Raw genomic sequence first — 19,365 nt, forward strand, 5'->3', positions numbered from 1 at the left:
ATACAGGACTCGACGACAGGTGTAAAAGAGGCAGGTGATCTTACACATACGCGTTTAAGTGATGGTCTCCTCCTATCCCAATCATGGACACCGCCAGGACTGCGAGGGCTAGCTTCGTCGCCCTACACATGCCATCGCCTCGACCGCCAGCTTATGGCGTGCCACCATCATCGCTCCTCGCGCTACCTTCCTCTGCTCTTTCCTCGCTGAATCCGATCATGTCATGTGTCTGCTCTGCCTCCTAGTACCACTTGGCTAACGATCCTTTGACCTTCCTGCTCTGCTCGGTTCGCTCCCTTAATACAATTGTTGCTGCCCTTAACATCACTTGCGTGTTGATTAAACTGCTCTGGTCCCATAGTTCATATACGGAACTCAACCAACGACGCTGGTTCATTAGTCGGTGCGGGCAACATGCAGAGCATGGGATGCCAACAAACACACCGTAAAAGAAGATTACATCGGATAGAACTTTAAAAATATCGAGGAGAATATGGTATTGAATATCAAAGAGAGCGAAGAAGTCACCTAGCTACTAGCTATGGACCCGTAGATCTATGGTGAACTACTCACGCATTATCGGAAGACAGCAAGGATGATGTAGAAACCCTCTGTGATCGATTTCCCCTCTGACAGAGTATTGGAAAAGGCCTTCGGATGGGATCGCGGAAGAACAAAGACTTGCCGCGGCGAAAAAAGTGTTTCGGATAGCTCTCTGTTGGTTCCGGAATATTTGTGAATTTATAGAAGTAGAATTAGGTCAAACAAAATTGCATGAGGCCCACGAGCTCAGGGGCTGCATCTATCCCGAGGCGCGCCCTGTGAGCTCGTGGCTCTCTCGTAGCTCTTCTAGCCTCCTCCCAAACCTTCTAGATCTTCCAACGAGAAAAACAGTACATGCATCTGAACCGTGTGCTACTCTTCAGACTAGATAAGCCCAACGCCCCAACCTCAACCACCTTCACTTACGAGGACTCCCGACCCCCTCGTGTCGGCGGCACCACCTTGGGCAGCTGCAGATTCGCCCACCTGCGCCATACAAGACAATGATGGCTGCATCAACGCCGTGATGCAGATACACCAGCCGAGTAGTACCTTATAAGGAGGATGAGTTCTTCTGCTAAAGAATCTCCTATGATTAACACTGTCATCATAAGGTATTACAGACAACGATGCACACTGTCCTCTAGCCTCTATAACCTACTACCCGTTAAGTTGATTTCACTCATATGCATGTAGTTAGATTGGAGTTGTACGTTACTAAGTGCGCATTAAATTCATTAAGCTACGCGTGAAGGGCGGCCAATCAGCTATGCCAGGTGGCACAAGCTGGTTAACCGTGGTGAAAAAGCTTTTGGGATATTATTTTTAGATAGAGGCAAGGAATTTTTTAAATGTTTTTTCCTTTTTAGATGGAGGTGATGCCCCATATTTTTTTTAAATAAATGGAGGGCTACGCAAAGTAGCGCTAGCTGGTAGGCTGCGTTGATGATTTTTTATTTCTTTTGTACTTTTTTTCCTACATGGAGGTGAGGATTTTAATTTTTTTTCTAGATGGAGGTGAGGAGTACATGTATTTTTTTAAATGAAAACATGCGCACAACTTTCTCTCAAACGGCGTCACCGGGTGGCGCCCCAAACGCTAGTGTTCTTCATAGGTGTTCATTTGCATTAGTGCTTTCAACTATTGAGTCATGCTCCGTGTATCCTTCAAGTCAGTAGGTCTATTTTTGTATTCTTGATTCCTTCATATTCATTTGCTACACTTAAATACTTCTTTAGCTTTTTATACTAATCTTCGTCATTGTTCGATAATCTAAAAGGAGAACTTCTCGCAGACAGGAAAATTCTATTTCTTGCCAAGGTCAGTCGAATTATCAATGTATACACATTGTTTATATCAACCAATCTGTTTTAGCAGATTGCACATATTTGCTTCAATTGTTAAAAAGGCAATCTAAGCAAGTTTTCATTGTGTTGTGTTCAAACTTTCTAATATTATTGGAACAAATTTACTACTAATTGGTGCTAATCTCAGACAACTTTTAATTGGAGAATCTCATTTTTTGGGATAGACATGTTGGGAATTTAGGCGCAAAAATAATAATATGGTAAATGATCCTTAAGATTGTTTATTACTATTTTTCATATTTTCTCTCTCTATGCACATCTCTACTTATTTTGGAGCAAATTTTCACATATCTACATATTTTGGAGCAAATGTTCCGCAACAACGCGCAGGGAATTATCTAGTTTCCTTAGTGCTTAAGCCGGCTTTGCCCCCTTGTCCGATTAGGATAGTGAACACACGATGCCCGCGGTTCTAACTTTTATGTTTTTTTTTGCAACAACACTTGTAATGTTGTTTCTGATGTGGTAATGTGAAGGATATCAAGACGATGAAGTTTGGTGACCTCGTCAAGTGTGGGGTGGGAGGAGGGGAGGTGGGAGTCTTGACGAGTCATTGGGTTAGGGGCCGTGATTTTTTTCTTGCTATACTCCCTCCGTTTACAAATATAACATGTTTTTAATATCTTAATATATATGGATTACATACTGAATGAAACGAGTGAACAAATACACTAAACTATATATATATCCTATTCAAAAAGGATAGGACATTTTATATTTGTGAAAGGGAGGGAGTAGTATTTATTTATTATGCGTGTATTTCATGGTAGGGGTATCAAGCAAACACACGATGCGATGCAGGCATCAGGCAGATATCTACCTAGCTAGAACTGGGCCAAAGTCTGACTTGTGGAGGCTTCTTCTCCTAAAAAAGTCTCCGAATTTGCGTAGAACGGACCTCCTCTTCCTCTGCTTCATGGCATGCTCCAGGCCACCGTACTGTCTCCCGTCATCGAAGTGGTCGAACTCGTAGTAATCGTCCATGGCCGCCGCCGCCGCGGCGGACCTTAGCTCCGCGAGGTTGCTGATGGACGCGAACATCCGACGATCCTTCCGGCTCGCGGCGGCCATCACCCTGCCGGAGTCCAGGAACGCCGCCGCGCTAAGCTTCCCATGCGCATCGGTCTTCCACTCCTCCAACAGCAGCCCCGCAGCGCATGCCTTCTCCCCACTGCCGGCGCCACCATCGGCCGTCTTGGTTGCCTCTGTGAGCTGATTCTGCAGATCCGTGGCACGCCCCTGCGCGGCAGCCTCGCTGGCCTTGAGCGACTCGTTCTCCAGCCTCAGGGACTCCATGGCGTCCTCTTTCCCGGCGACGGCGTCGCGCAGCTTGGAGTTCTCGCCGCTGGCGAACTCGAGCGACTCGCTGGCCGCGTTGGCTTCCTCCGCCGCCCGCTCGAGCGCGCGCCGCAGGCCGTCGTTGTCGTGGTCGACCGCCCGGTGCATCTCGGCGAGCTCGGCGTTCTCACGCCGGGCGGCGGCGGCGTCCTCCTCGGCCGCGCGGGCGCGTGCGAGCAGCGCCTTCTCCCTGGCGCGCCAAGCGGCCGCGGCCTCCTTCCAGTCCGACATGACGCCGTCGAGCTGCTCGGTGGCCGACCACAGGTCCGCCTCGTTGGCGCGCAGCAGGCCCTCGAGCCGGCCGGCCTCGGCGTTGGCGCGCTCGAGGTCGGCCTGCGCGTCGGAGAGCCACGTCTTCACCTGCTTGGCCTCCATGGTGACGGCGGAGAGCGCGGCGGCGAGGTCGTCGGCGGCCTTCCGGGTCCTCTCCTCGGCGGCCAGCGCGGACCGCAGCCTGGCCCGCAGCCCGTTGATCTCCTCGTCGACGCCGCCGAACATGAGGTCCCTGACGCTCCACTGGCCCTGCTGCGCTGACCCCGCCTGCCGCAGCGTGGCGGCCTCGAGCTTGGCCTCCTCGAGCGCCATCTTGGCCTGCTCCAGCTCCTTGGTCTGGCTGATCAGCGACTCCAGCATCTTGGTCTCGGTCTGCTTCGCCGTGGCCACCTCTCGCTCCAGAAGCCACACCCGCGCCGACGCCGGCGACGTTGGCGTGGCGCCGTCGCTCCGCGGCTCCATGAGGTCCTGGAGTTGGAGTGCGTCTTCCTTCTCCAGTTGCGCTGCCACTATCTGCTCCGTCATGTCGCCACTGCTGCTGGCACGCTGCATGCAGTGAGCCCATATGTAAGTATTCAGAATGTTTATGCGGCATGCAACTCTGTGGGCATGCACCTCAGAAGATTGCATGGAGTACGTGGTGGTGCTGGTAGCAAGGACGTGCTGCGCTCGTGCGGAGGCGTGGCTTTGGAACTGGAAGCCGGAGGAGTCCTCGGCCCAGCGCCCCACGACCCGGATCTGCTGCACGGCGAATATATACCTAGTCGTCAGATCGATCGGGATGCTCTCCCGGCCGGGTTCAAAAATTTCTCCGGGGCCAAGAATTGTAATGATCTAAATACACTCATTCGAGTAACAAGTAACGGACGGAGACAGTAATACTGTGAGCAAATTGAAGAACTGACAGCCAAACCTGAAATGCAGCGCTGTCTAGCGATCCGGCAGCCCACCTCGGCCTGGATGGCAGCATCAGGCCGCGCTCGGAGCACCACTGGAGCTAGCCGGGAACTGCCAGTGCAGTGCTTCCTTGCACCTTTGTCAGAAACCGGTCTAGAGTACACCAGATTTATAGTGGATCACGCACGCACGCTAGACAAAAGAATACTGCTCGGGGTGTGGAGCAGGTGGAAGAAGGAAAGAGACGGCGGGCTTGATCTGCACCGTCGCGTGCGATCCCACGCCAATTTACAATGCCGTGCGCGCGTAGGGTGTGACGGGTGTACAATGACGAGTTTACTTTTTTAGCCGTCCGCAACTTCTTAACCGCCCATTATCATAACTACTACTCCCTCCATTCGGAATTACTTGTCTCGGATATAGATGTATCTAAAACTAAAATACATCTAGATACATCCATTTCTGCGACAAGTAATTCCGAACAAAGGAAGTACTACTCTAGATTATATCATAACTACTCTAGATATTCTACTCACATGAAAGAGCCAACGATCAAGGATCTGATGCCTATCGCCGCGGCAGTTTCAGGCGGTCCAGTAGCAAAGCAGTCAGCGTGTAAATTATTTCTCAGCCGACGTCGCTCCTAATGGTCACCATAACTGATGTGTCGGGCTGCCATTGATTGGATCGGCAACTCGTGAGTTGAAAAATAATTATATAGCTTATGGATTTCTTTTACTTTTGTCCCGGTATGCTTGTTTTATTTTACTATCATATCATGAGAATGCAGAACTAGTAAACACATTTCTTTTCCAAGAGAAAGGCTTAAACCAATCTCTCGAGGGAAAACACAACACACACACACGCAAAACCCCTGCCCCGGACCTTTGTGGCCGTGCCGCTCCTCGGGACAAGGCGACCTGGGTGGAACTCTTGCCCACTACCAATCGCCATCGAAGGGTGTCGCCAAGCAAAGCTCACACGACATCATCGGCGATGGGGCTGTTGTTTGGCTTTGTGGCGTAGGTCAGGTGCCATGATCCATATAGGGTTGCGGCGGCGTTCTCCAACGAGCTACTATGCAGGCTCGACACAGGGGCAATGGCAGGTGTCAGCGTTCAAGGCGGTTGCAGGAAGTGATACCAATATGTTGTAGATGTGTTGCACTCATGCTGAAGGCAGTGGAATGTGCCTTGGCGGTGATGGCTAGCATGCACACGTAGGAGCCCATAACCCGAGGCAATGGCCCCGGATGGGGCTGGTGGTGTACGACAGTGTAGACACGTCGACATTGTGGGCTACGCAAGGGGAAGACCGGAGTGGGCATCATCCTCGGGGCAAAGGTGATGCGGTCGCGCAAGGCTGTTGTGGTGGTGTCGGCCCCATGGTGTGACAATGCACCCTCACTCGGATCTAGCTAACGATTGAGGACTCATTTGGTTGGGGCACCGGCCCTGATTGTAGATAGTGGTGGAGGTAGTCGTGGGCATTGCCCTGCGACTATGTCGATCCAAATTTGCATGGGCTCCCGTGCAACATTGGGAGCTCGACGGTTGTCCATCGGCTATGACATGTCGTGTGCTAGGTGTGTGTATCGTGTTAGGCCGATTGGTTCAGCGCAGAGGCGGCTGGATGGTCTGGGCATGATGGCTCGAGCTATGGTAGGCTCCTCGATGGTTGTGACAGCGTTCTTAGAAAGAAAGGCGTCCCACCCATCCGCTAGTGTCACTACTACCTCCCTTAATACAAGCGGCGGGGGGACAATCCTCCCCCAGATGTGGTTGGTTGGGTTGGGTGGCTCCTTCAGGCATGTGCTTTATTGCTGCATGGTTGCGTAGAGTACCGGGAGAGGCATGCGGCCTCCTCCGGGGGGCACCATAGTGGTTATTCTCGGAGTATTGGCTGGTGCAACTATCAGACGGTCCGTTCGCAAATAGTGCTTGGAGCACACTTCATGTCCGGGGTAAAAGAACTCTTGTTCTGGCTTTCAGTAGTCATTCAGAGCATTGACGAATTTGCGTCGTTACCTTACTATAGGCGGCGTCCCCATGCCGATGTTCTAGCTTTCTTTGCTTGGTTTTCGCATCCACAATGAAAATTCTCGTCATGGATGTCTCTGGCCAGACACGGCGATGGTGAGGCAAGGGTGTTATCCCATCTTGAAGGTGTTGCTATGGACGAAGTCGACTTAGTTATAGGTATATTTTGTGGCTTGTACTATGCGTGTTGATATTTGTGGTCTCCTTGCGTTGCATCAATTTAAATAATTTATGATTGTGTGCATCTGAGGATGCAAAGTCCGGAAGGTTACCCATCTTTTTCAAAAAATAAATAAACCAGGAAAAGGGTAGTTTGAAATGAGCGAAACCAAGTTGAAGCTTGCAAATGTTGCCTTACTTTCATGGAAGTGGATTTAGACCTGCACTTCTTCAATGGATGGATATGGCTCTGCACTTACTTTAGCTTTCTTTTTTCTTCGGACAGCCGTGAAGAAAATGCAAGCAGGGTTCTGAAGAAACGAATAGAACAAGGACGTAGGGTCAGCCAAAAAGCGTCATCAAGCTGTGGCAGTTGTGTTTCCGTCATCCATTGAACTATTCAATCAACTTGCTGCGTCATTACACCAACTAAAAGTGATAAGCTTGGTTAAAGCAATGCGAACGTGACAGAGAGCAGAAACGCTATCGAACATGGTGGCTGATTTTATTTTATTTTCTGAAACGAGGCACAAGCTCTGCCTATTTCATTCAATAAGAAGATAAATGTTTAACAAATTCGGTAACCAAAGATACAAACGAGATAGTACAAAATAATTTCTCACCCATTATGATATTTCTCAAATGTGTGAGCTCCTGGATAGGGTCAGGTCTGAAGAAAGGTTATGGTCGATAGCCGGCAAGTTTAAAGGGAATATGGACCCCTTCTTCCTTAGACTAGAGCGGTGGACGAGTGGTGAGGAGTAGCGTTGTAAAGAGACCTTTGTAAATTGGTGGTGGAGGCATTTTTTGCCTTCTTTAATATATGATATGCACACTCGTGTATATTTGAGAAAAAAAATATGTGTCTCCCGCCTTCACCCATATATATAGCCGCCTCTTCTTTACCTTTTGGCATGATCACCGTTGAAATTTTTTTCATATTGTTTCGAAAAGAAGGTTACCCCCCGGCTTCTGCATTATTATGATGCAGACAACCATTTTTTAGTTATTAAACAAAGTACATAACAAAGACAATTACGGCTGAAACATCACAAGATATAAAATAAACACATATGACTAAGTCTACTTTTATCTTGAAAGACTCGCACTGCGCTCATGGGAAAAACAGTTGGTGTGGCATGCGGCCAATATCACCCGCACTAATAGAGAGAAAGACGACATGAAGGGGCGGGGGTGGACGAGATAATTCTAGAAAGAGATCAAGTGGTATATGGGGTTCGTGGAGACACGTGCCAATAGACGGAGGCGGCAGACGCAAGCGATCAAATCTGTCGGTTGAAGGGAAGTGTTTCCCGAAAAAACAAGGAAATCAACCTTGATCACTAGTTGGCATGGCGAAATTCTACAACTACGCATGTTATCACTTCTTTTTCGGTACAACCCCCCAGAAACACATTAACGGACGAGATCTGTCCACACCCCTTCATAATAAAGGGTAAGATGGTCTTTCTAGAAAATACGTCGGAGATCTGGCCTGTTCTGAGTCCGCCTTGGGCCGACCCATTAGTGATTGTGTACTGTCGCACGCACGGATCGAAAATCCAAAAAAACAGTGCTATTAGTAGGTATAGAACACAAGACCTCCAGGGTCGTGAAATTTCTACTAGCCACCAGAACCATCACGAGTTGGTGATAATTGTGTGGCGCAGTAATTTATCACCTAGAATTGACGTACTGTAGGTGTTTTTTTATGAGGAATACTGTAGAAGATCAAAACTGGTATACAACCGGACCGGACATTCTAGCAAAAGCGTCTTTTATAGCTAAAATAACTAATGTGTTTTTTCAACTTTTGGATTTTTAAAAAAATATGAAATTCTTTTGGAAACGTGATTTTTTTCAAATTTCTGATCCTTTTTTTGAAAAATACTTTGATATTGTGAATATTTTCCAAATCTTGAGAACAGTTTTTCAGAATTGTAAAAAAAATTCTGAAACTGTAGACATTTTTTAAAAAGATGAATAATTTATCAAATTTGTAAACATTTTCTTGAAAACATGACAAATTTTCAATTTTCGAAAATTAAAAAAAATGCAAACACTTTTTCAAATTGGCAAGCATTATTGGAAAACAAACCACAAACATTTTTTTCAAATTGGAAAAAAGTGTTCAAGTTAGTACAATTTTCATACACACTTTGAAATTCCAAAACTGTTGACAATTTTCTGGAAATTGTTAGGAAAAAATAAAAAAGTTTATGTTGAGTGATAATGACGGGAATTACAAATACACTCATCTAACTGGTATATTTTAGGCTATGGATAAATGATCCCAGCATCTTGTAAGAGCCTGGCATGGACATATGAGGCATCCATGTCAGGTTTGAACGACTTCCAATATCATTTACATGTTGCAACACGTCTGACCATTTATCACCCTATTTTCACGGAGAAAACTCTAGAAAATGCAAAACTTCTCAAAGATCTAAACAACTTGGCATTGTGTCTTGATTGGTCATAAAAGTTGGTGGAAAATATTGGAGGTTATTTGACGGATGTCGAAAAGCAACAAGCTTTCAAACGGACCCTTCTAGCCTATCCGAACACCCTCCATTGAACATAGTCTATTTTTGGACATCCTTAAAATGAATACCACTTTTGAAAGAAGGTAGGCATGCCTGGTTTGGATGATTTTCGACACCATATGCTAGTAGTGACACATCCGGTCATTTATCGGCCTTCTTAACCAAGAAAACTTCAAAAAAAATGCAAAATTAGGCGAAACCCCAAATAATTTGGCATGGTGCCTTGAATTGGTCATACAAGGCCATGAAAAATGGGGCAATTTAAGGGCAAGTCGGCATGTCCATTTTAGGCATCCATGCCTGGTTTGAACGACTTCCGACACTGTATGCACGTTTTGACACGTTTTGCCATTAATAGGACTTTTTCACTGAGAAACTCCAAAAAAGACAAAACTTGGCAAAAACCCATACCATTTGGCATGGTGCCTTGAATACAAGGCCATGAAAAAATGGGTTCATTTACGGGATGTCGAGAAATGAGTTGCTCCCAAACAGATCCTTCTGGCCTATTCGAACACTCTTCATTGAACATGATATTTCTTTGGAAATATCAAGACTGCCCCAACTTTTGCAAGCAAGTGGGCATGCCCATGTAAGGCATCCATACCTGGTTTGAATTATTTCCGACACTGTATGCACGTTGCGACATGTTCTGTCATTAATTGTCATTTTTTCACCGAGAAAACTCCAGTAAATGCACAACTTGTCGAAAACCCAAAAAACTTTTTATGATGCCTTGAATTGTTCATACGAGGCCCTTAAAATTTCAAGGATGTCGAAAAATAACATGCTCTTAGGCGGAGCCTTCTGGCCTCAGAACATACTTTGTCCAATGTAGTCTATTTTTGTTCATCCTTGAAATGATCCCAACTATTGCCACCAGGTGTGCATGCCCCTCATAGGCATCCATGCCATGTTTGAACAATTTCTGACACCGTATGCAAGTTGCGACACGTCCAACCTTTTTTTGCATTTTCTTACTGAGAAAACTCTAGAAAAATGCAAAACTTGTCGAACACCATGGAAGATTTGAACTACTTCCGACACCATATGCAAGTTGCGACACGTCTAGCCATTTATCGATCTTTTTTGACCGAGAAAACTTTAGAAAATGCAAAACTTGTCGAAAACCCATGCAACTTGGATTGGTGCCTTTAATTTGTCATACAAGGCCATGGAAAAAATATTAGAGGCATGGATGCCTACCATGGGCATACCACCTACTCGCAAATGTTTAGGTCATTTCAAGAATGTCCAAAAAATACACCATGTTCAACATAGCATGCCCAAGTAGTCATCCATGCCAGGTTTGAAGGAAAAATGTATTTAAAATCAATAATTTATATAGATAATTAAAACTGTCATTTTAAGTTTCTAACATAACTAGTAAATACAAAATGATAGAATTCAAAACAACAAATGTTTTTTAAAAACATTTAATAAATATATAAACAAAAAAAGAATTAAAATCATGATTTCAATTAGTTACTTTAAACTGTAACTTTGGTATTTCAAGTTTTGTACAGGTTTAAAAAGTTTAAAAAGGAAAAAAAGATAAATTAACAAAAAATGAGAAAAACAAAAAATAGAATAGAAAATAAAATCTTAGGCCTTGCCCAACTAAGTGGCGACATCGCTCCTGTTAAGCGACTATTGAAATTTGTTCGGAAATAAAAAAATTCTCATTTTTTAAAAAAATTCACAAATCCAAAAAATGTTCAGGCAGATTTAGAACACTTTTTTGATATCATATATTTAGTCTCATTTCTGAAAAATGTTTTGAAATTTATTTTTTGTCCATGCTCTGAGAAAATGTTTGTTTTCACAAATTTGTTTGTGCTTTTAAAAAAATATTTGAATTTTGACATTTTGAAAAAAAGTTAAAGACACAAACATTTTATGAAATTACCTTACAATTTTCAAAAATGCAAATAATTTTTAATTTATGAATAAAATATGGACATAACGAACCTTTTGAAATTTTGGGCAACATTTTGAAAGCATGACCATTTTTTGAACAAGAAAGAAGAAATGTAACAGGGAAAGGAAATTAAATAAATAAAAAGAAATTATGGAAAAATGACCAGTTCACAAAGTGTTCGTAAAATCTTTTGAGTGGTCGTGGGTTCGATTCCCAGCTTGTGCGATCGTTTTTCGCCATTTTTCATCCGCATGGCACCGCAAGTGGGCCGGCCCAATTAAGCTCCCCGGTGTATAAGTTACTACAAAGATAGATACAAATTGCGAAATGCCTATAATACCCTTTATACGTATTGCGAGGGGGTTGTACCGAAGCGGGACTCGCATGTTATATTATCGGTGCTCCCACGTGCAAAAGCGATCTCTGTCAACTTCCGGGCTGCAGCTTCAGGGCCCATCTCGTCCTTCACAAATGCAACGGCGTGCTGCAAAACCACACTTACTATATATGAGCACAAATTTGGCAACCGACAATGGATTTAAGTGCAAGATCAAATGAGTTGTGGGAAAGAAAATCATTTCTTGTCAAATGAAGAGAATAAGAGATAGTAACTTTGCACAAGTAAACAAATTGTAGATCGTAAAATGACATGTATATTAATTGATTGAATAAGGCTCAAACCAAATTGGTTTGCGTAACTGCGTTCTGACAATGGTTCACACTAGACATGTCAAGTTCAATACATCACATCCGCAAGTATGACATATACATGTCCCTATTTGTTGTAACTCATACTACTCACTTTGTTCCAAAATATTTGAAGTTCTACATTCGTCCTAAGTCAATCTTCCTTAAGTTGACTAGGTTTATAGAAAATTATGGTAAGATATACAATATTAAATATACATGGCATGTATGTTTATTTTCTAAAAATTCTAATGAAACTAATTTGGTGTTCTAGATATGAGGTAATATCACCAAGAGTCACATAACTTGCGCTGGGTGTTCAGTTTAGTGCTAGAACTTTGAAAATATGAATTTGTGGTTATCTAACTTGACCAAACGTTCAGATACGGTCGCAACACACGTATACAGACGCATTAGTATGTATGGACCCATCTGCCGCTGAGTGAGCGATGCATTTTTTCCAGAGAACACCCTTGTATTACTTTTTTTTTGAGAAAAGCCAAACACTGCAATGAATTTTTGCATGAAACCCTGTCAACTTTCTTTATTTGTGCAAAAGACAGACCACTGTACTGCTCATAAAAGAGCAAATTAACACAAAAACGTGGAAGCCAGGTTTCGAACACGCAACCAAAAATTATTAAACGAGTCGTTATAACTACTACACCATTCACGTTGTACTCTCTATAAAGGATAACAAAATCTATTGAACCAAGCGGTGCGTGGACCTCAGCAGGTACTGCAACCTTTTTTGCACTCGCTATTTTCTTTAAGATAATTGTAAAACGCAGGTTATGCTCATATATTTGTGTGTTAAAAATATACATACAGACGATGATAAGTAAATAAAACATTTAAATATTGTTCTTGACTTACCATATACAATTATGATCTTAGTAATAAAAATAACGTTTAAATATTCATGTATTATAAATATTGTAAACACCACTGAAATAACTTACTTTTAATTTGTTCATGTATTATTATTTTAAAATTTATATATACTTAAAAACATTTATGAATTTTAAAAATGTTTGTATAATTTCAAATAATACAAATATTTGTAAAATTACAATTCAAACATATTAATTTAATTATACGAATATTTCAATAATTGTACGCACATTTTTGTAGTCCAGTGTTTGTATAATTAAAATATTCCAAAACTTAAAATTTGAACTGCTGATATGGATATTCAATCTTGTCCAATATTGAAATTACATAATTTTTTAGGATACATTAAACATATTAATTAAAAAAATTAAACTGTTGATATGGATATTCAATGGTGTCATGAGTAAAAAAATCCATATTAACTTCACATTCTATTTTTTTGTACATTAAACATAATTATTCAATAAACATTTTAAATGTCCGTATTAACTAAACATTTTTTATACAATACACAGGTTTATATTTAATTTTTTATTTACTAATCATTGTTTGTATGTATATTTGTAACACACAAATATTTGGGCATAACTTATTTCCTATGGTTTACAGTTTCTTTAAGAAAATAGCGCGTGCAAGTTAGAGGTTGGAGTATGTGCAGCCGTTTAAGCTCCACAATAGGCTTGGTTCAATAGATATAGTTATCCATTTTAGACAGTAGAACTGGACTCGTGTAGTGGCTGTAGCGGGCAGGGCCGGCCCTGGGGAGGGGCAGGGGGGGCGGCCGCCCCGGGCCCCCCAAATCCAGGGGCCCCCTCCCAGGTTCGCAGGTAGCCTAGGCGATGCAGGGATGCAAAAACGTAGTATGCTCAGATTACCATTCAGTCAACATGTAGCCATGCACGTAGTAGCCCACGAGGCCACGACCAGTGCTCTTTTTCTCGTGATTGCAGGGGCCAAGGGGCCCTCGGGTGTAGCGAACAAAGATATTGGGCCTAGCCCAGCGCACAAGGGGCATGTTGTAGCACACGACGCCCACGCCAAACTCTAGCCCTAACGCAGCAAGACCATCGCCTTTATGCGGTCGCGGCGGCGGCGACCATGGAGAAGGAGCAGGCCTGTGGACTCACATCGTGGGGCTGTGGTAAGATTGGATCGCCCTTTTTTGATCGAATCCAATGAGGTTCTATGCAGCCCCTGCCCCTGGTTGTATGGATTTTGAGATTTGCCCTTCCTTGCTCCCGGCCGGAAAAGTTGTAGTCACCATGAGCAGAATCCTTTACTTGGTATTACAAAATTAGGAGCCGTGACGTTATTGTTCGATTATGAATTAGTTGTTGTTGCTATTGAATCGAATAGCAAGTCGAGTAAGTACCTTAGCCAATATGGTGTGTTTACGCAATGCACAATTTATTGTTATAACTCGGTTATGATTGACACTTATGATTTAGTGTAGAAAATGTTAGTAGCACAAAATAGGTCCGAAGCACATGTTGGATTTTGAGTAATAAACATTATGTATACTTTGTAATTCAGAATCTGGAAAAATTGGCAAATGAAGTAAATGTGGTGGAGGATATAATAGCTACCGAATCTGAAGCGAGATGGATATTCTACATAGTTATGTTCCTTGATTCTGAGACGATGTCTACTGAAAGAAGATTAACCACTAAGGTGCGCCAAATTCTCTAAGAACTCGCTGTTTAACCTGATGATCAATTCTATGATTTTATAGCGCTGCTGCAAAAACTTATCTCAAAGCATTCAGATGGTTCCTTCCCTGTGGAAGATTTAAACTTAAATCTCCAATATCAAAGTGGATAGAAAATATGTAGATTGTATATTATTTTGAAACTTCTATCAAGGGGCCCCGGATTTTATTTTCGCCCCGGGCCCCCAAACTCTCAGGACCGGCCCTGGTAGCGGGGCTCGTTTGTTGATTGTTGGACGCGGGTGTTGGAGACCTAGTGTCCCCCCTTTTTTTTGTTAATTTGCTCATTTATGAGCACTCCACAAAAAAAATGTGACGCTGTTTCGTGCAAAAAGTCATCGCAACATTTGACTTTTTTCGCAATAATAATAATACAAGGGTGTTTTGGGCAAAAATACATCGCGCACTCACTGACAGCTGGGGTCGTACACACAAATCCGTCCACATACGCGTGTTGTGACCGTATTTGCATGCTTGAGTCAAGTTAGATAACCACAAATCCGTATTTCCAAAGTTCTAACATCAAACTGAACATCCAACGCAAGTTCTATGACTCTTGGTGATATTAGCTCTCTAGATATTGACATCTTTTTCTACAAAGTGGACAAATCTAGAACTTCATTTTTTTTGAACGGAGGGCAATATAGTTCCCCAAGAAAGTGCACTAGAGATTTTACTATTGCCAGCCATAGTGCAAAAACGGGAAGGTAAAATGTGTACGTAACCGTGTATGGAATTTGGTATTACTCGACATACTAACGTCATTTGACACCACGTCCCACAGGCCATCACTAGCCAAAATCAGATACTCCAATTCATCATCTATTTCTTGTTCCTGACAAATAATTTGCAAATGCTTGAGTAAATTGCCCTATGGCCAAGCGCATTCATGAAATCTATCAGGACCTAGGGCATTATTGTGTAATGGTCTCTTTGCAGTCGGTATACATAATAGCATGTTAATGTGTATTGCTTGATCACCTGAATCTCAGGCTCTGCAACAACAAACCGCTTCAACAAACGATCTCCAAATGACCGAGACATTGCAAGTACACCACCTACCCTCCATGTTCCTGCAAACCAAACATTTGGCATTATCAGATAATAGATCTTTCAACAAACACGTGCTTGGTTTTCAACACAGTAAATCACCACATAACCAGTGTTAGGATTACCACTAAATGTAACAACTCCTCCAGCATTCTCAATCCGTTCCCGCTCATCACTTCTGTCTGGTTTGTGATCATCCGAGAGCGCAATAGCTGCAAAGAAGACAGACCGAACTGATTTACCAATATGTTATATGATCCTTATGTGTATTCCTATATCAACAGATACTGGTAGATAAGCTGCTCGTGCAATATAATCTTGCTTTCTTGCACAAATGTAATTTGCAAGCCAACCACGAAATTTAGGCAACAAGGTCATAGATGCATTATCCAATGAAATACTAACAGTGATAAAATGTTAGCCAACACAATTCCGATTCGGTCTTGGTGTTTTCCATATAGGCATTTTCAGGTGCTGTTTTACATGTATATGCATTTTCTCAAATACACTACCAGTTTGCACCCTTGTACATACCTAAAAAAAGATACGTCCAGTACTCCATTTGACAGAGAAAAGTGAATGTAAAATTAACTAGCGTGCATTACTGACATGATACAAAATAAATACTAACTCTAATAACATATAAATTGCTCCATGACACACCATCTCGACGAGATTCATCGGAAATTTGAATAACACACCAGGATCATGATAATAAGTAATGTATGCAAACATTTATTACAATAACATATAATGCATGGTTAACACTAATTGGGATAAAAGTTTCGGAAAAAAAATCACACCTTTGCCCGCCTTCGATATTACAGCCCGTGAATCACCAACATTTGCCACATAAAGATGGTTGCCAATCAAAATTGCGGTTGATGCAGTTGACCCGTCCTCTCTATGAATATTGGTTTCAGCATCCAAGAAATCTGAGTCAGTCTTCGTATAGCTCTCACCTGAGAATTACCATTAGTTAGTATGGCTGATTACCTACTAGATGCATTGAATGATTTTGAAATAACACTCATGAGTAGACATCATACTTATTGCTGTTTTTGTATCACTAATGAAAGCTGGATGTTTCAAGAGATTTTCAAATAAGTGCTCCTTGAGATACTCAGCGGCACATGAACCACCATGTCCTGTGATGACAAAAGAATTTTAGTCTGAACAATAAACGAGACAGAATGAAGTGCTCGAACAGTGAATTTCTCACCATCAAATACTCCAAAGAGGTTTATATGTTTAGCATCTATTTTAGATGATTTCATGTCGTAGAAGTCTTCCATACTTGCTCTTCTCCCTCTGAAGCTAGAATATCCGCAATGCAAGCTTCCATCCTCACTGCAACCACAGGTGCTCGCAAGGGAAGAATTAAGGAATATTATAGATGAAGAATAGGCTTACAGTTGCCACATGCACTATCAAGGTTAAACAGCTCATATGGTTTGGTAATTGCTGGCAAGAGCATCTCCAAGTGGTGGTTTTATAACCTTATAGGTGCTTGATAGTGTCACAGTAACACACATCACCAAGCACCGCTTAAAAGAAAGAGAAAAGTATACTTTTCGTCCCTTAACTTTTGTCCAAGTCTAGATTTGGTCCCTCATCTTCGAAACCGGACAACATGCACCCCCAACTACTGAAACCGGACAAGATTCGTCCCTGGTCTCGATTTTGAGCGGTTTTGGTGCTGGCTCACCCCGGTTTTGACCGGTGCTAACTTAAATACGTGTATATCTTTCAAATATGTGAATCTTCTGAATTCATGTACTTTTTCCAAATCTCTGTACTTTTTCACGTTTGCGTAAAATTTCAAATTTACATACCTTTTTGAAATCCGCACTATTTTCAAATCCACGTACTTTTTCAAGTTCACATAATTTTCCAAATCCTCATACTTTTTCTAGTTCGCGTATTTTTCTTCAATCCGCGTACTTTTTTCATGTTCGTGTACTGCTTTCAAATCCATGTACTTTTTCAAATTCATGAACTTTTACAGAAAGTACGCATATTTGAAAAAAAAGCACTTGAAAATGGTATGGAGACCTGAATAAAATAAACGTATTTGAAGAAAGTACACGAATTTGAGTCAAAACACGGGCAAAACCGGCAAAAGTCAGCACCAAAACTGGTCAAAACCATGTCCAGGGACGAACCTTGTCCGGTTTTAGTAGTTCAGGGTGCAAGTTGTCCGGTTTCGGAGTTGAGGGACCAAATCTAGACTCTGCCAAGAGTTGAGGGACGAAAAATATACTTTTCTCTAAAAGAAAATACCAGTGTAGGTACAATTGTACAGATCACACTCTGAGTAAACTAACAACAAAAACTATGCATTGTATGTTCGTTTATTAAAATGGTTTATAGCAGTTTTTTCACACAAAAAGGCTCAGTGAGAGAGAGGGAGAGAGAAATAAAGACACAAGCAATTGATGCCCACACTATTGATCACATCCCAATTAACATCACACTCTTATCCATGGTAAAACATAGTACTAATTACAACATATTACATGAGATGTTTCTGCATTTCTCACCAAGTTAGATAATTTGGGGAACATCGATCGATGACTCAGAGGCATGACTAATTCAATAGGCAACCTTTGAAAAAGTTTATATAATCCAGTTTTAAGTATTTCTAACCTTTTCTTCTGATAACGTCATAGTGGTCGCACGGCCCACATGGTAATTTACTATGATGTGCCAACAGTGATTGTGTATACGGACCACCGTTGAAGCATGCTCTTGACACGAGGGATTTCTCTATAACCATGTCAGCAACTCAGCATACAATGCATCTACATATATACACCTAACAATCGCTACATTAGAGCATCTTGAACAGGCACCCCAAAACTACCTCACGTGCTAAAAACCAGCGTTTTTGTGCGCCGGAGGAAAAAAAAAGCGCTCCAGCAGGCGTTGTAAAGTAGAGGGCGCTAAAAAAACTTCAGCGCACGGGTGTGCGCGCGGGCTATGGGGCTGCAAATTTGAGGCACCGGATTGTGCGCGGGGGCTGCTGCAGGTGGGGCCGCCGCATTGGGCATCGTGTTTTTGTCATAGTTTTAAATAGCCGGCTATAGCTCCGCTATAGCCCGCTATAGCCTTTTCAGCAGGGTGCCACTAAATGGACTCATGTATAAATTTCCCGCTATAGCCTGCTATAGCCCGCTATAGCTCCGCTATAGCTGATTTTGAGGTCCGCTGCTATTTGGCATAGCCCGCTATTTAAAACATTGCTTTTGTGCGTCTGGAAAACCTCCCGCGCGCAAAAACGCTATTTCGGCGCTGCAAAACTTTTTTATTAGCGCGTCGCGCTACCGCGCGTCTGTTGGAGATGCTCTTACAAGTTGCGGCAAAGAGCGACAACAAGTGAGGACTGAGGAGTGACAAGGAACCAAGCTACGTAATCTTTCCCAGTGACCATCTTACTTTTGTGGTACGAAAGTGCTTAGGTTGTTTCATCTACACCCCAGGGAAACAATGCCATTGTTAACTTAGCCTAGAACTAGAAGTACAGATTCTAGCATGCAAAGACCTAGAGAGTTGTAGCTAGGGTCATCCGAGAGAGCATGAGGTTACCTCTTCCAGCCGCCGCATATGTGCTCCTTCCCGTCCTCCTGCTCACTCTCCTTGGGCGCCGTCGCCACCGCCGTGGTCACATCCCCGGCTCCCCTTGCCGCCCAAGCGGACGATGATGCGTCGACCATCGTCTTGGTGGCCCACACGCGGAACCGGTGGTACTTCAGCGGGTGCCACCTGGCGATCTTCTTAAACCTCACTGGCCTAGGCGGCCGCGCAGCCATCGTTATCGCGGCAGCCGGTGGAGACGGCGAGCTCGAGGTGGAGGCCTCCTGGTCCTTCACGCCTCCGTCGGGCACCATCTAAATATCTTCAAACAGCCAACAATCAAGCTTCTCCGGTCTGGACTTGGGC

General features: G+C 43.1%; 2 protein-coding genes across 6 annotated transcripts; both read right to left on the reverse strand.

Moving 5' to 3' along the window:
• Positions 1–2,628: 2,628 nt before the first annotated feature.
• Positions 2,629–4,596, reverse strand: LOC125515095 (adventurous-gliding motility protein Z-like). 5 transcript variants are annotated; one of them, XM_048680514.1, is made up of 3 exons: positions 4,436–4,596; positions 4,138–4,260; positions 2,629–4,068 (listed from the first exon to the last, which is right to left on the reverse strand). In XM_048680514.1, exons 1-3 carry the CDS (start codon positions 4,490–4,492, stop codon positions 2,728–2,730), a joined length of 1,521 nt encoding a protein of 506 aa, XP_048536471.1. In that variant the 5' UTR covers positions 4,493–4,596; the 3' UTR covers positions 2,629–2,727. The 5 variants fall into 5 exon arrangements, with proteins under 5 accessions (XP_048536471.1, XP_048536470.1, XP_048536473.1 ...); XM_048680513.1 differs by having other exon boundaries at positions 4,138–4,263; positions 4,436–4,589; XM_048680516.1 differs by having other exon boundaries at positions 4,138–4,282; positions 4,436–4,566.
• Positions 4,597–7,960: 3,364 nt separating this feature from the next.
• LOC125516951 (probable protein phosphatase 2C 7) lies at positions 7,961–19,313 on the reverse strand. Its single transcript, XM_048682205.1, has 9 exons — positions 19,012–19,313; positions 16,646–16,773; positions 16,473–16,571; positions 16,227–16,385; positions 15,549–15,635; positions 15,355–15,446; positions 15,134–15,208; positions 11,471–11,568; positions 7,961–7,994 (listed from the first exon to the last, which is right to left on the reverse strand). The coding sequence occupies exons 1-9, from the start codon at positions 19,311–19,313 to the stop codon at positions 7,961–7,963; spliced, it is 1,074 nt and encodes a 357-aa protein (XP_048538162.1).
• Positions 19,314–19,365: the final 52 nt, after the last annotated feature.

This window comes from Triticum urartu, chromosome 6 (genome assembly GCF_003073215.2).
Source record: "Triticum urartu cultivar G1812 chromosome 6, Tu2.1, whole genome shotgun sequence".
NCBI lineage: Eukaryota > Viridiplantae > Streptophyta > Magnoliopsida > Poales > Poaceae > Triticum > Triticum urartu.

What these genes read in the sequence shown, in the direction of transcription:
- LOC125515095 (XM_048680513.1), bottom strand. Translation starts at nt 4,492, where the DNA reads ATGCTGCCATCCAGGCCGAGGTGGGCTGCCGGATCGCTAGACAGCGCT. An exon ending in TAGACAGCGCTGCATTTCAG is followed by an intron (nt 4,264 to 4,435) that starts GTTTGGCTGTCA and finishes TTCGCCGTGCAG; the next exon opens with CAGATCCGGGTCGTGGGGCG. An exon ending in ACTCCATGCAATCTTCTGAG is followed by an intron (nt 4,069 to 4,137) that starts GTGCATGCCCAC and finishes CACTGCATGCAG; the next exon opens with CGTGCCAGCAGCAGTGGCGA.
- LOC125516951 (XM_048682205.1), bottom strand. Translation starts at nt 19,313, where the DNA reads ATGGTGCCCGACGGAGGCGTGAAGGACCAGGAGGCCTCCACCTCGAGC. An exon ending in ATATGCGGCGGCTGGAAGAG is followed by an intron (nt 16,774 to 19,011) that starts GTAACCTCATGC and finishes CTGTGGTTGCAG; the next exon opens with TGAGGATGGAAGCTTGCATT. An exon ending in CCTCTTTGGAGTATTTGATG is followed by an intron (nt 16,572 to 16,645) that starts GTGAGAAATTCA and finishes TTGTCATCACAG; the next exon opens with GACATGGTGGTTCATGTGCC.